The sequence below is a fragment of the Schistocerca nitens genome, chromosome 6 (assembly GCF_023898315.1).
Source record: "Schistocerca nitens isolate TAMUIC-IGC-003100 chromosome 6, iqSchNite1.1, whole genome shotgun sequence".
Lineage (NCBI taxonomy): Eukaryota > Metazoa > Arthropoda > Insecta > Orthoptera > Acrididae > Schistocerca > Schistocerca nitens.
In genome coordinates, this window is record NC_064619.1 from 456,377,620 (window position 1) to 456,391,173 (window position 13,554).

Genomic DNA, 13,554 nt, shown 5'->3' on the forward strand with positions numbered 1-13,554 from the left:
AGGAAGCAATATTTTCATTAGAGCATCCAATAATGTTAACATGGCTGTTTGCCAAAATATTGTGCCCACTGGTCACTGAATTCCAGCCATAAACCCATTGATTATTTTGTCATAGTCTTCGGGCAATTACACCTGAAGAAAGTGAAGAGTCGCAGTAAATTTCTGCATAGACAAATATTACAATAAATTTGTAAAACATTTTCTTGTAGTATGTTTACTACACTGTACCAATAACCATACATGAAGTTATTTCAGTTTACATTGTGCAAAAAATTTAGTTTTTGACTAAATGTGTAGTTTTGTTTACTGTAAGAGTCTGAATAAGTTTTAACTGAAGTTGCTGTTGCAGTTACTGGAAATACTGACGCCTGCTCATCCAGATGACAGTTGTAGTGGTGTAGTTCTGGAAGTTATGCCAGGTGTTGGTGGTCAAGAAGCCATGCTGTTTGCACGAGAATTATTTGACATGTACCAAGCTTTTACCGCTTTCCAAAAATGGCAAACAGACTTAGCAGCACTTGACACCAGCGAGGGAGGTGAGTACAGTGATGCACTTTAAAGAGGGTGATGTCATGCAGTACTGCTTATTTTAGCTCTCAAAGTAGGAGGGCCATTGGGGGAGGAGTAAGGGGGTTTTGGACAAGATAGCAACTTTGTGGCCAGATACCTCTCCTGTCACCGCAGTTGTTGATTAACCTGAGAGGGAAGTCACATGCACCATCTGTCTGTGAATTTTGTTCTGTCTGTCATCATATTTTAACAGTTTGTACATAGAATTTTGTGAGCTCTTTATTGGGGATCAGCCTGGCATTCGCGTACACAAGCGTGAAACACTGCCTAAAAACCACGTTCAGGCTGGTTGATGGGGCAACAGTCTTTCATCTGCCTCGTGGATTTGATCCTGGTGTGGCTCGTGTCCATCTCACAAGCTTGCTTGCTGCACAGCAGTAAGCTCTACGAGTAGGATCTAAGTTGCCTGCAAATGAAGGCTGTGGTGTCAAAATGTGTGTGTGTGTGTGTGTGTGTGTGTGTGTGTGTGTGTGTGTGTGTGAATTCCTAAAGGATCAAACTACTGAGGTCATCGGTCCCTAGATTTACACACAACTTATGTTAAGAACAACACATACACCCATGCCCAAGGGAGGACTCGAACCTCCAGTGGGAGAGGGTATGCAGTCCGTGACATGGCGCCTCAAACCGCATGGCCACTGCACGTGGCCCTTGTCAAAGTGTAATGATTTACTGTGAACTTAGACACACACACACACACACACACACACACACACACACACACACACACACATTTACAGTACAAACCAACAATGTATTACATGGGAAAGCAAACCATGGATCCAAACATAGCATAAACTAATGTAGTCATGGTCTTTTCTCAGTTCAAAGTACAGGAAAGGTGCCTTCCTGAAGATCTCTCTGCTGATAAAATGCCATCACAGATAATCGGGTGTACTGTGGCAATGCTATGAGTTATCCTAGTGGCAGAACTTTTCACCACCAGAACAACAGCAATAATGAGACTCTGATGGTAACTCCATTAATATTGAGGGGATATCATATAAGACAGAAGCTCTGCTATCACACGTTTGCAAACACACAAACTGTGACTTTCTTATGATACAAGAGATACATAGAGGCCCCTATGATTGGAGGCCAAATGTAAAAAGCATCAAACTGATTGTTGAAGAAGCAGATGCTCAGTATGGAAATGCAATATTTGCCAAACTGGACCTTCTTATCCTATCCACAGACCTAATGGCAAAAGAAAACACAGAAATCATGACTGTTGTTCAGTCACGCACAGTAACGTCAGTGTATAATTCACCAAATACAGACCTCAGTTTCAAGGAATCAAATAATTTCCGCAGCAAACCAGTGAAACTAGTCATGTGTGATTTCAGTTGCCACAGCTTTTCGTGGGCCTACAGGGGAAGGGACAAAAATGGAGATCATCTTGAAGACTGGACCAAAAGCATGGAGCTGAAGCTCTTACATGACCTGAAGAAACCACACTCTTTCAACAGTGGAAGGTGGCACTCAGGATATAACCTTGATATCATCTTTGTGAGTGAATACACGGCACACCAGTTGAAAAAAGAAATTATGGAACCAGTCCCATGCTCTCAGCATTCACCTGACATCTGTATTGTGGAAGCAGCTGTGGTGCCAAAGAAAATCCCATTCAATAGATGATTTAATTTTAAGAGGGCATAGTGGACTAATTTCACAAAAGATCAGATAGGGATGTGGGAAATGTCAAACCTGTCCCAGGAAAGTATGGTCACTTTGTCAGCTTAGTGAAAACCATCTGATGGAAACATATCCCTAGGAACTGTAGAACTACCTATATGCCAGGACTTGACAGAGTCTCAAAAGCACTGCTAGAGAAATATGAGAAACTATTCAATGAAGACCCATTCTCTGAAGAAACAATTCAAACAGGTGAACAGCTGATTCTGCCATATCTGCCACTACAAGAGAAAAGTGGTGTAACCTAGTAACACAGTTAGACAGGAAACATAGCAGTCATAAAGTGTGGAATCTCTTGAAAAACTTTAGTGATGAGCACACTAGAATTTCTGTTGATACATCTAATGCAACCCCTGGTCAAATAGCTCATCATCTGCTACTAAATGGCCAAACCAAAAAGCGATCTGAGAGGACAAAGCTACAATGATATGCTGAAGAAAATGGCTTTATTGATTGCCCTTTCACTTTAGCATAAATCCAGGGTGCGGCAGAACCGACTAAGCAGTTTTAAGGAGCAATAAAAAGTAAATCTGGATGTATAGAGAAAAAATGTTTTTATTTTCCAGATTAGTACAATATACCATTTTACATTCATTTAATTTTGAAAATAATGTCCTCAAGATGGTGGCCGTTAGCATCAGTATATTGTTGTAGACGATCCCTGAAGTTTCGAGCAGCTCTTGCACACATATTGCGGGGTATGGCATTCACTTCGTCAATAATCTGCTCTTTTAACTCTGCAAGTGTGTGAGGACGGCTTTTGAAAACCTTTTCCTTCAGATATCCCCAAAGAAAGTAGTCACAAATGCTCAAATCTGGTGACAGTGCAGGCCACCCAACATCACCCCTCAAAGAGAAGAGGCGTCCTGGGAACATTCCTCTCAAGACATAAAGTGAAATTCGAGCTGTGTGAGCAATAGCTCCATCCTGTTGGAACCACATGTCCCCCAGTCCACGTTCTTCAACAATCTCGTCCATTCTGTGTTGCAGAAAATTTTGCAACATTGAAACATAACATGTGGAATTCACTGTCACGGTCACTCCTTCCTCAAAAAAGTAAGGGCCTACCACACAAAATTGTGATACGGCACACCACGCTGTCACTTTAGGAGAAAGTTGCGGTCTTTCATGAATAATTCAGGGGCTACTATCAGGCCAGTAGCGAAAGTTTTGCATATTCACGCACCCACTAAGATGAAGATGCGCCTCGTCACTACCGAAGAAAGCTGCATTTGGAGGGATCTGAGCAAGCATTTGCTCTCACAGATTTTGACGGTTGGCATAGTCTGCCGGGCGTAATTCTTGAGCAATCGTTATTTTGAAAGGATGGAACTTCAAACTGCATTGCAGAATCCTTCTCAAACTGCGGTCTGAAATCCCCAATGCAACAGCTTGTCGCCGAGCAGAACGTTGCGGCGATTGTTGAACTGCTGTTCTCATCCGCTGCGTTCTGATGGATCTGCATCGGCCGTGTGTATGTACTCTTAGTTTGCTACCAGTCTCCTGCCAAACCCAGGACCGAATTGTGTTTGCATTAGGAATGGCATTGTTGTGTGGAATGTTGAACTGTTGCTGAAAAGCTCATTGTATAGCAATCACAGATCTGTTGTTTTCATAATAAGCGTGAACGGCAAAACCACGATGTGTACTGGTCCAGACTGTGTTGGCTACTGAAATAGGGTCAACGAGTGAACGAAGGCAGACCACGTGCAACTGCCTACCCCCACCACAGCTCCAGCAGTAATCGATAGAAACTGCTTAGTCAGTTCTGCTGCATGCTGTAGAGGACACCATATGCTACATGAAGAATAACAAAGCTCCAGGACTAGATGACCTACAAATTGAACAAATAAAGAGATTTGGACCAGGTACTAAACAGTGGGTTTAAAACCCACTAATTAACAACTGTGTCTTCAAGTTACAGATACCCAAAATCTGCTGTAAAGCTCAAGCGGTAGCCATATTGAAACCTGGGAAAGATCTGAGATACCCCAAGAGTTTCCAACGAGTCTCGGTTCTGTGTCATCTACACAAATTATTGGCAAGAATGATTCTGAACCGCATATCTGAATATGTAAGTCAGACCCTTGCTAAAAAAAACAGGCAGAATTCTACCCAGAAAAATCATGTTATGGCCAGGTCCTCACCCTAACTCTCAAACGAATACTAGAGAGGACAGACAGGCATGTCACTCATGGACCTAACAGCGGTATATGACACATGAAATCGTAACAAACTCACAAGAAAAATTTGTGCAATCACCAAGGATTACAGAGTAACACAGTTCATCTAAACCCTATGACAAAACAACAATTCTTTGTCACCCTGAGCAAAAATAAAAGTTGATGGAGAATCCAGAACGGTCTTCCCCAAGGATTGTGTTGGCACAGCTGCTGTACTGCCTGTACACCAATGACCAACCTGTCGGAACAACCACAAGATCTTTCATACAATGGCATAGTGGTTGCAGCCCAAGGAAGAACGTTCAGGGTGGTAGAAGTGAAACTGACAACAGTCCTTGAAGATCTGGAAGAGTACTATGGCAATAACCACCTAAAGCTAACACATCCAAAACACAGGTCTGTGCATTTGACTTGAGAAATAGACACCTCAGGAAAAAACTCGAAGTAAATTAGAAGGGAAAGCAACAACAACACTGTGACACCCCTACATACCTCATAGTAAAGCTTAACCACACACTTACTTTCAAAGACCATTGCGAGAACATGAAGTTCAAAGCTTGCAGCAGAAATAATATTATATGCAAGCTCACTAACAACACGTGAGGAGCTCAACTAAATGTTCTACGTATGTCTGCTCTTTCTCTATGTTCCTCTGTGGCAGAATATGCTGCACCAGTCTGGCAGACCTTCACACACTCTAGGCAAGTTGACACCACTCTTAACAAGACAGGCCATGTTATAACTGATTGTGTATGACCAACTCCAGTTGACAAAATCCAATTGACGATCTTATAGACATAGCACCCATGGATATGAGACGAAGAACTGTGATAGAGGTTGAGAAGAAGAAACAGGAGAATGACACGAGGCATCCCATTGTTTGGAAGCAAAGCGTCATGTTCTAGGCTGAAGCAGAGAAAGAGCTTTGTTCAGACAACCTAAGCCTTTACATCATCACCTTCTGCTCACCGATCGATGGTAAAACAAGGCAACTTGAAGTAATAACCAAAAACCTAAAGAAAGAGATCGTGCTGGTTTCCAACTATCCTATTAGACATGGAAGGCTTTGAACAGACTGTGAATTGGAGTGATGCAGTGCAAACAAAACTTGAAGTAGTGTGTCCACATTACTGGAGATGCAACCTGCAAATGTGAAGATCTTCAAGATAGTGAACACCTCTTGGTCAGCTCGAAGTCGCCTGAAGCCTGCATGCTGAAGGACCTGGTTTCAGCAAATGTCCCAGCAGTCAAGACTGCTGAATTTTGGACCTCAAAATCAATAATTTACATATTGTAAATGTAAATCTGTACATAATTGTATTGTCTTAGACATGAAAATAATAACAAGAATGAATGAATGAATGAATGATGATGATGATGATGATAATAAATAATAATAGTAATAATGTTGATTCGAAGTAGCACATGTTGTTACCTTTAAGTGAAAGAACAGAAATTGGTTACAGAGTATGTCTTCTTGAGCAGCTGCAGTGGAGTACTGTTAACGTCATTAATGATGATGATAAGAAGAAGGGAATGGCACTGCTAACAGAATGTGCATGCAAAATTTTAAAGAGGAGTAAGTTGATGGTGTGCAATTTATGGAAGGAGGACACAATGTCAAGCAGAACAGGGTTTAGGTATTTGCTCCAAGGCAGAAGAAGCAAAGTGCATACAAAAAATGTTTCGTTGATGATTATAGGTAGATATGTTGTTAAGCAGCAATTTCTGTGGTATTATTAACAGTTGAAGGAAATACCATCACTGCAAAATATTTCACAACTTTCATTGCACAGAGCTAGACTTCCTGACTAACAAAGAAACTCATAAGAAAAACCAATCCACCCATGGAATTTGATTTCAAAAGGTGCCATAGTAAATGAGTCGTCATGTGTAAAAGACAGAAACTTGAAAACATTTGATTTTTACACAAAAAAAGTGAAGCATCACAGTTAAAGTGACCCGTAGTTTATTTAGACAAATGTGGAGTCATACACGTTACCCTGTTAATAAATGCTGGTAAAGTGACAGTGTGTGAGGATTATCGTCAGACTAAAGGGCCAGCCAGCATTTCTTTATTGTGTATGTAGGTAAATGATAAGAGTTTATTTTCGTGTCCACTTCTCCAGTATGACTATAGCTGCAAAACTTCAGACTGGACTGGAAGCTTGCAAAGAATAAGGTCCATTGTTGTACTCACCAAGCAGCTCACTTACGAAGCTGAAAACTATAACAGCTGATGCTTCTGCTGCTAACAAATAAAATGTGTCTCACTCAGCCTACTGTAAGTCTTTTGATGTGATGCCACTTCAGCAACTTGAGCATCAATTTTTCTTTATATTTGAATGGCTTCTTATTTGGCCTTGCATGAATCTTGCTCCAGAGAAAATGTGAGGTGATTGCCAGGAATAGAACCCATGACCTCTGTGTCACTAGCAGAAAATATTAACTGTTAAACCATGATGCCAGTCTGCCATCACTATTGTGACATTAGTTAACATTGGATGACTGTGCAACAGCCACATATAAAGAAAGACAGTGTTAGCAGCAATCTGCGGCTGTTTGCTGATGATGCTATGGTGTATGGGGAGGTGCCATCATGAGTGACTGTAGGATGATACAAGGTGACTTAGACAACATTTCTGTTTGGTATGATGAATGGCAGGTTGCCCTAAATGTAGAAAAATATAAGGTAATGCAGATGAGGTAGAACAGCAATCCCAGAATGTTTGAATACAGCATTAGCAGTTTGTTGCTTGACACAGCCTCATTGATTAAATATCTAGGCATAACATTGCAAAGTGATATGAAATGGCAATAACACATAAGGATGGCAGTAGGAAAGGCAAATGGTCGACTTTGGTTTATTAGGAAAGTTCAGGAAAGTGTGGATCATTTGTAAAGGAGACCATACATGGAACATTAGTGCAACTCATTCTTAAGTACTGCTTGAGTGCTTGGGATCCTCTCCAGGTCGGAATAAAGAAGGGCATTGTAGCATGTCAGAGACTGGTTACTACATTTGTTACCAGTAGGTTCAGTCAGCATACGAGTATTGCAGAGCTGTTTAGTGAACTCAAATGGGAATCCTTGGAGGTAGGATGAGGATCTTTCTGCAAAACACTATGGTGAAAATACAGAGTGTAGGCATTTGCAGATGACTGCAGAATGATTCTGCTGCTGCCAACATTTATTTCACACACATCCTGTTTTTGTTCTTTTTCTGAACAGGCACTTCATTTAATAGCACCTAGGGACAAGTAGTGTGTGACTATATTCCACTTGTAAGACTACTGGAGTGTATGGAGTTATTACATCGCCACACTGATTCTCAGGCATAAGCACAACAGTTCTGCCACCCTAGTGACATCTTCAGTTCATTTTTCTGGGTAATACCTGTACATTTACAGGTAACTGTATGAATGTTGAAACTTAATAATTGATTAATCTTTCCACCACTAGACCAGACCAACAGACAGCTATTAAATTATGAAGGACAAACAATTCTTTTAAAATTGTAAATTAAAATAGATAAGTTTTCGTAGAAAAATAAACATACCTCAAAAGCTTCTCCTGGTTGTTTCTCAGGCTGCTGAAACCTCGGTTACTGCAGTCATTAAACAGCAGATTTGATTAAAAATCTGACACATTTAGTTATGTGAATCAGAAAAACAACAATGAACTTCAATTTTTTTCCCTGTGTGTTGTGTTTTGCCACATGTGAATGGAATGAGAAGAAAGCCTTATACATGATATAATGGCAAGTATCCTCAGTCATGCAATTAACAGTGGTTTGCAATGTGTGCTATAGATGCAGATGTGTACAATGTAATTCCTTAAACTCTGATCAGGTGCACAGTGATATGATGCGGTGTTGCACAGCAGTGTCGTATTAGCAGCAGAAAATATAATAAAAACAAAATCTTAAATAGAAAAAGTTTGCCCGTCTCCCCTTTTTCCAGTCTTCCCCGTTGATCTCTTTTCATCCCCATTGATGGCACATGTAGTTCTGAAAGTGTGAAATATTAATAAATTTTTTTAACTGTTTCTATTAGCTTTGTTGGGAGTTTCACCTCCCATAGGAAAGTACTGGGCAGCCTTTCTGTCTCTTTGTAATATTAAAATAGCAACTGATAAGTTTCACACACACAATAAGGGATGCTATACAGTTACCACTAACTGGTAATCAATGTAACAGTACAAGTCTTTCATTGTACTTCACTATCTGCCCTCCAACCTTGCCTTGCTACCTCAAAATCCCTGTCCACAAAACAGTTTAGACTTTTGATTCTGTAGTATTGTTGTTCGTATTGATTAATTAAGTAAGTTGTATTTTTATATAAACTGCAATATAGTATGGATAGATAAAAAGCCTACTCACCAAGTGGTGACAAGAGAAAACATGTAAAAGATTTGGAAATGTGCAAGCTTTCAGAACCTGTGGCTCCTTCTACTGGCAGAAGGGTTGAAGGAAAATGAAGAGGTATGAAGGAAAAGATCTGGTCAGGTTATGAAATGGGGAAAGTTATTGAAAAGTTGTTTCCTGCTGCCACTTGGCGAGTAGATTTTTTATCCATCCATGTTGTATTATATTTTGAAACTGTATAAACTGTCTTTGGGTTTCAATTCAGGCCTGATCATGACAAACTCAAACAATGATATATTGAACTAAACATTAAAATGTATTGTAACAAATATATAATTCATAACATACAGCTAATATAGCCGTAATCATGCTGTCCTGAGACATTTGAGAAGATATTTTCATTTCTGTATATGATTTAAGAAAACCGTAGCCCAAGAAAAAATGCTGGTTAATGGTTTCAGTGAGATGGACATTATTTTGCCATCAGAAAAGTGCTACTGTAGAGTTTTCAAAGTATTTCCTATGTTTGAGGTTTTTAAGTTGCTCATAAGCCAGGTTAGTGGAATAGTTGCAAGTTAGTTCTGCTGTAGTGATCTGATTGTACAGAGTAAGGAAATAATCTGCATTAGAAATCAGCAAACTTGGTGTACTGAACTGAACTAGACCCCCATAAATGATAGATTTTAAGCAGTTGGTTGTTTGTGCTGATTTTACAAGGAAGGTGCTCTGTGATGAACTTCCAGATTTGAAGATAGTCAAAGTAGTAACTTCCACATGTTCAGTTTAACATATTAGGTTCTGTCTGTACAAAACACTGCATTCCATTGACTGTGTAGGTGGAGTGCGACATGCGAGTCTCCTTGTCCAGGGTGCAGGTGCATATTCTCTCTTACGCCACGAGGCTGGTGTACATCGCGTTCAGCGTATTCCGGCCACTGAGAAGGCAGGACGTATACACACAAGCACAGTAGCAGTTGCAGTAATGCCTCAGCCATCAGAGGTATGTTTGTTCATGTTGACAATTTAGCTCCATCTCCTTGTATGTATTGCATGTTACAAAAGGATTGCTCACTAATAAATATCTTTGTATAGTGCCTTTTGAATTCAGAATAAATTAGGAACAAAATAGAATTGCTTTATGTACTTACATTTTATTTTCCAAAAGATCAACTGAAGTTCTGGGCAGAGTGATGTCACTTTATGTGTTTGCTCAAGAAAAGGGGGGGGGGGGAGGCTAGGGATCACATCACTGAAATGTATTATGTGGAGTTTGGGGGAGGGGGGGGGGGGGGGTTGTGCACACGCCTCCTTCAGTAGTACACTCCATGACAGGCATTGATTTCCTCAACAATTTGTGACCGTATGTTTCTATTTTTCTGATTTTCTCCTCATCATTTAATTTTCTGTCTTGGCAAAGTCAACCAACGTTTTGCCCCACCTCTTTTCCTTAGTCATTGTGTCCATCTGGTGGAACACAATCTTGCCTACAGTAATGTTTGGTAATTCTATTTTAGCATAAAAATTAAAACGTAAGCATTTTGTTTGGTTTATTTCAATTGTCACCTGAATATTACATTGCTAGTGAAAATACATGTTTACAGATAATTTTTTGTGCCCCCTTTGTTTGTTCCTACAGCATGTCACCTACAAAGTAGTCATGAAGATTTTTTTCTTTTTTAAAGTACTTTTTCACGGGTAGTGGTTGTGTATGTTGCTGTACTTAACATTTTCTGTCCTGTTGTGTATCTCTAGTGAATATCTCTTTCTGCTGCTGTTGAGTACACTGTTTTAGCACCATTTTTTTTTAAATATATAATGTCACTTTCACCTTTACTTCACATATATTTTCAGTAGAAGGTGATTTGAGTTGACAGGCTCATTGAGAGGTGCAATGTTGTTGTTGCTGTCACTTGTTCATCAATTGCCTTATGTTCAGTGTGGTACTGATTTTGACTGTTTAATGAGGACTGGTGTGGTGTGTCTGCTGGCAGAGAATGTGTGTGTGTGGGGGGGGGGGGGGGGCGCGTGCGTGCGTGCATGCATGGTGGGGTGGGGGGAGAGGGTGCCCAATGAGAGGGAGAGGGCGGGGGGTAGAAAAAACAGATGTTTTTGGATATTTAAGGGTGTTCGATTATTATATTCTATGTGGGAAATTTCAAGTGTTCAAACAGTGTTGTAGTTTCATTCAAGACTTACTTTTTGTGTGTCACTGCTTTTTGTAAATGATAGTTCTGCTCTGTTGTGAGTTTTTGATAGAGACTGTAGCTTTCTCTTAGTGTCTTAAGATCAATCTCAATGTTGTTTGTGTGGTGGTTTTCTAGTATGAGATGATCTGCGAAAGTGGAGTCTGTACTGTCACTTTTTAAGGCTCTGAGTTCTTTAGAATATCTCGTTTTGAAATTTCTGCGTGTTTGGCCTATGTAGATTTTTTGTGTGTGTGTGTGTGTGTGTGTGTGTGTGTGTGTGTGTGTGTGTGTGTGTGTGTGTGTGTGTGTGAACTACAGGTTAACTTAGAATCCAGCCGCAGAGAATGTGTCTGTGGAAGTGTTCTTGATTTTTCTGTAGTGGGTTGTTTTGTTGGACACCCATTCTGTCGTCTTTGTTCCTTGGTGTGGTGAATTTCATGAGGTGATTCTGTTGTTGGTTCTTTTTTCCCACTATTTTTTCTGTGTATAACTTGATTCCTTGTATGATATAACTGAAATGGTCTGATGTTTTTATGAGAGTAACTAATTCAAGGTTTGTTTTATATAACTAAACATTGAGCTGCTGTTTTTTTAGCAGATAGTTAAACAAACAATTTCTGCTTTGCTTTCAGCTACTTGTGCTTTTTGAAGTACTTTGTATTAATTTTGTATGTTACTGTACTTATATTTTCCATCCTGTTGTGTATTTTTTCATGACTACTTTGCAGATGACGTCCAAAATCACAAAAAAGGGCACAAAAACTAATCTATAAAAATGTATTTCCACAAGCTATGTAATTTTCAGGTAAGCAGTCAAAACAAACCAAGCAAAATGCAAATGTTATGGTTTTTAGGCCTACAGTAGATAAACAGTTATAAACTTTGTATTGTGCTTTACAGAAATTAATTTGACCCACAGAAGATGACATGTAGGTGTCAAAACATGTCTGAGTGAATAAAAAGAAATAAATAGCGTTTTGCATAAGGCCGGTAAAAAAAGAGAAATTTTAAATTGCAAATACAAAACCATGACAAAACGTCAAGAGAAGCTTCTAATCTAAGCAAGATGATTATATTAAAGCCATGCCAAAATGAAGCTTTACAACAGTTTCAAACGTAGAACAGTATAGTTGCACATAGCTATCCTCAAAATCAATTTTTTTTAAATCTTTGTGAATAATAATATAATTCCTGGTTTTGTAAAAGTCAATATAAACAGCAGGTCACCTGCAGCACAAGTAGCCAAAACAAAAGCAGAAATTTTTTGGTTAGAAGAATAAATTCGTTTCCTGTGCGTCAAAACAGAAAACATCAGCTCTGTGTTCAGTAATATAAAACACACTTTGAATTGCCTAATCTCATAAAAGCATCAGCCCATTTCGATGATATCACACAAGGAATCAAGTCGTATACAGAAACATTAATGGAAAGGAAGAAAGAAACACAAAACAGAAAACTGAAACGCCTCATAAAATCCACCACACCAATGAATAAAGAAGATAGATTGGGTGCCCAACTCAAGTTCCATGACAGACTTGTCAATTTAACTGGTATGGAATGAACAAAGCAAAAAAGAGAATTACTTGAAAATGGGCCCAAACACAGCATAAACACAAAAATGTCATACAAAATAATGGAAAATCTGATCACAGAAACAGAATACACAAGAAAACAAGAAGAAAAATTGGAAAACCCAAAATTCAATGCCAAGTTGACAAGGGAACTGGTAGCTGAAGCAGTAAAAGGAGAATAAGACCCATGTCATCTCAAAAACTAAAACAACAGAACAAAACACATCAAGAAAACTAAACAAAAAATACTACAAGAACATAATACAGTCATCCTCAAGGCAGACAATCAGAATACCCTGGTCCTTATGAATGAGGCAGAATACATAAAAAAAAGTTGAAGAATTTGTAGAAGAGAACAACATCATTAAGTTAATCAGTGATCCCACCATGAGATACCATGAACTTCTAAAAACCCTCAAAATTACCATCACAGGAGCTTGAGCCAATTAGATGACACAAAAGAAACCCAAAGCACCCAACCTGCACAGTTTACCGAAGAAACATCTACAAACTTCGAAACGTCTACAAACTTCTAAAAATCTTCAAAACTACCATCACGAAACCTCGAACCAATTATATGACACACAAGAAACCCAAAGCACCCAACCTGAACAGCTTACCAAAATACATATGCATAACTGTCCAATTAGACCAGTAATTAACTTCAAAAATACACCATCTTACCACCGAGGTAGACACACATGTACAATACTACAGGAATTGTACACTTTCACAAACAATAACAACATACAAAACAGTAACAAACTGAAAGAAAAGATAAAAGACATAAATACACCATCAGCAGCAAATCTAATATCATTTGACATCACATCCATGTACACAAATGTGCCGGTAGGAGAAACAATCAGCATTATGAAAGAACAACTGCAGAAACAAGGAAATACAACAAGTGCACACATAGATGAAACTGAAGCGATCCTAAAGATTATAACAGAAGAGAGCTACTTTGCTTTTATTAAGGA

The 13,554-nt window shown here is 39.1% G+C and overlaps 1 protein-coding gene across 1 annotated transcript in view; it reads left to right on the plus strand.

The window, feature by feature from the left end:
• Positions 1-13,554, plus strand: part of LOC126262600 (peptide chain release factor 1-like, mitochondrial) — a 65,717-nt gene that overhangs the window by 11,453 nt on the left and 40,710 nt on the right. The window contains exons 3-4 of the mRNA XM_049959345.1: positions 350-536; positions 9,651-9,814. Of these exons, the coding sequence (XP_049815302.1) occupies positions 350-536; positions 9,651-9,814 (351 nt within the window). The remainder of the gene's footprint in view (positions 1-349; positions 537-9,650; positions 9,815-13,554) is intronic.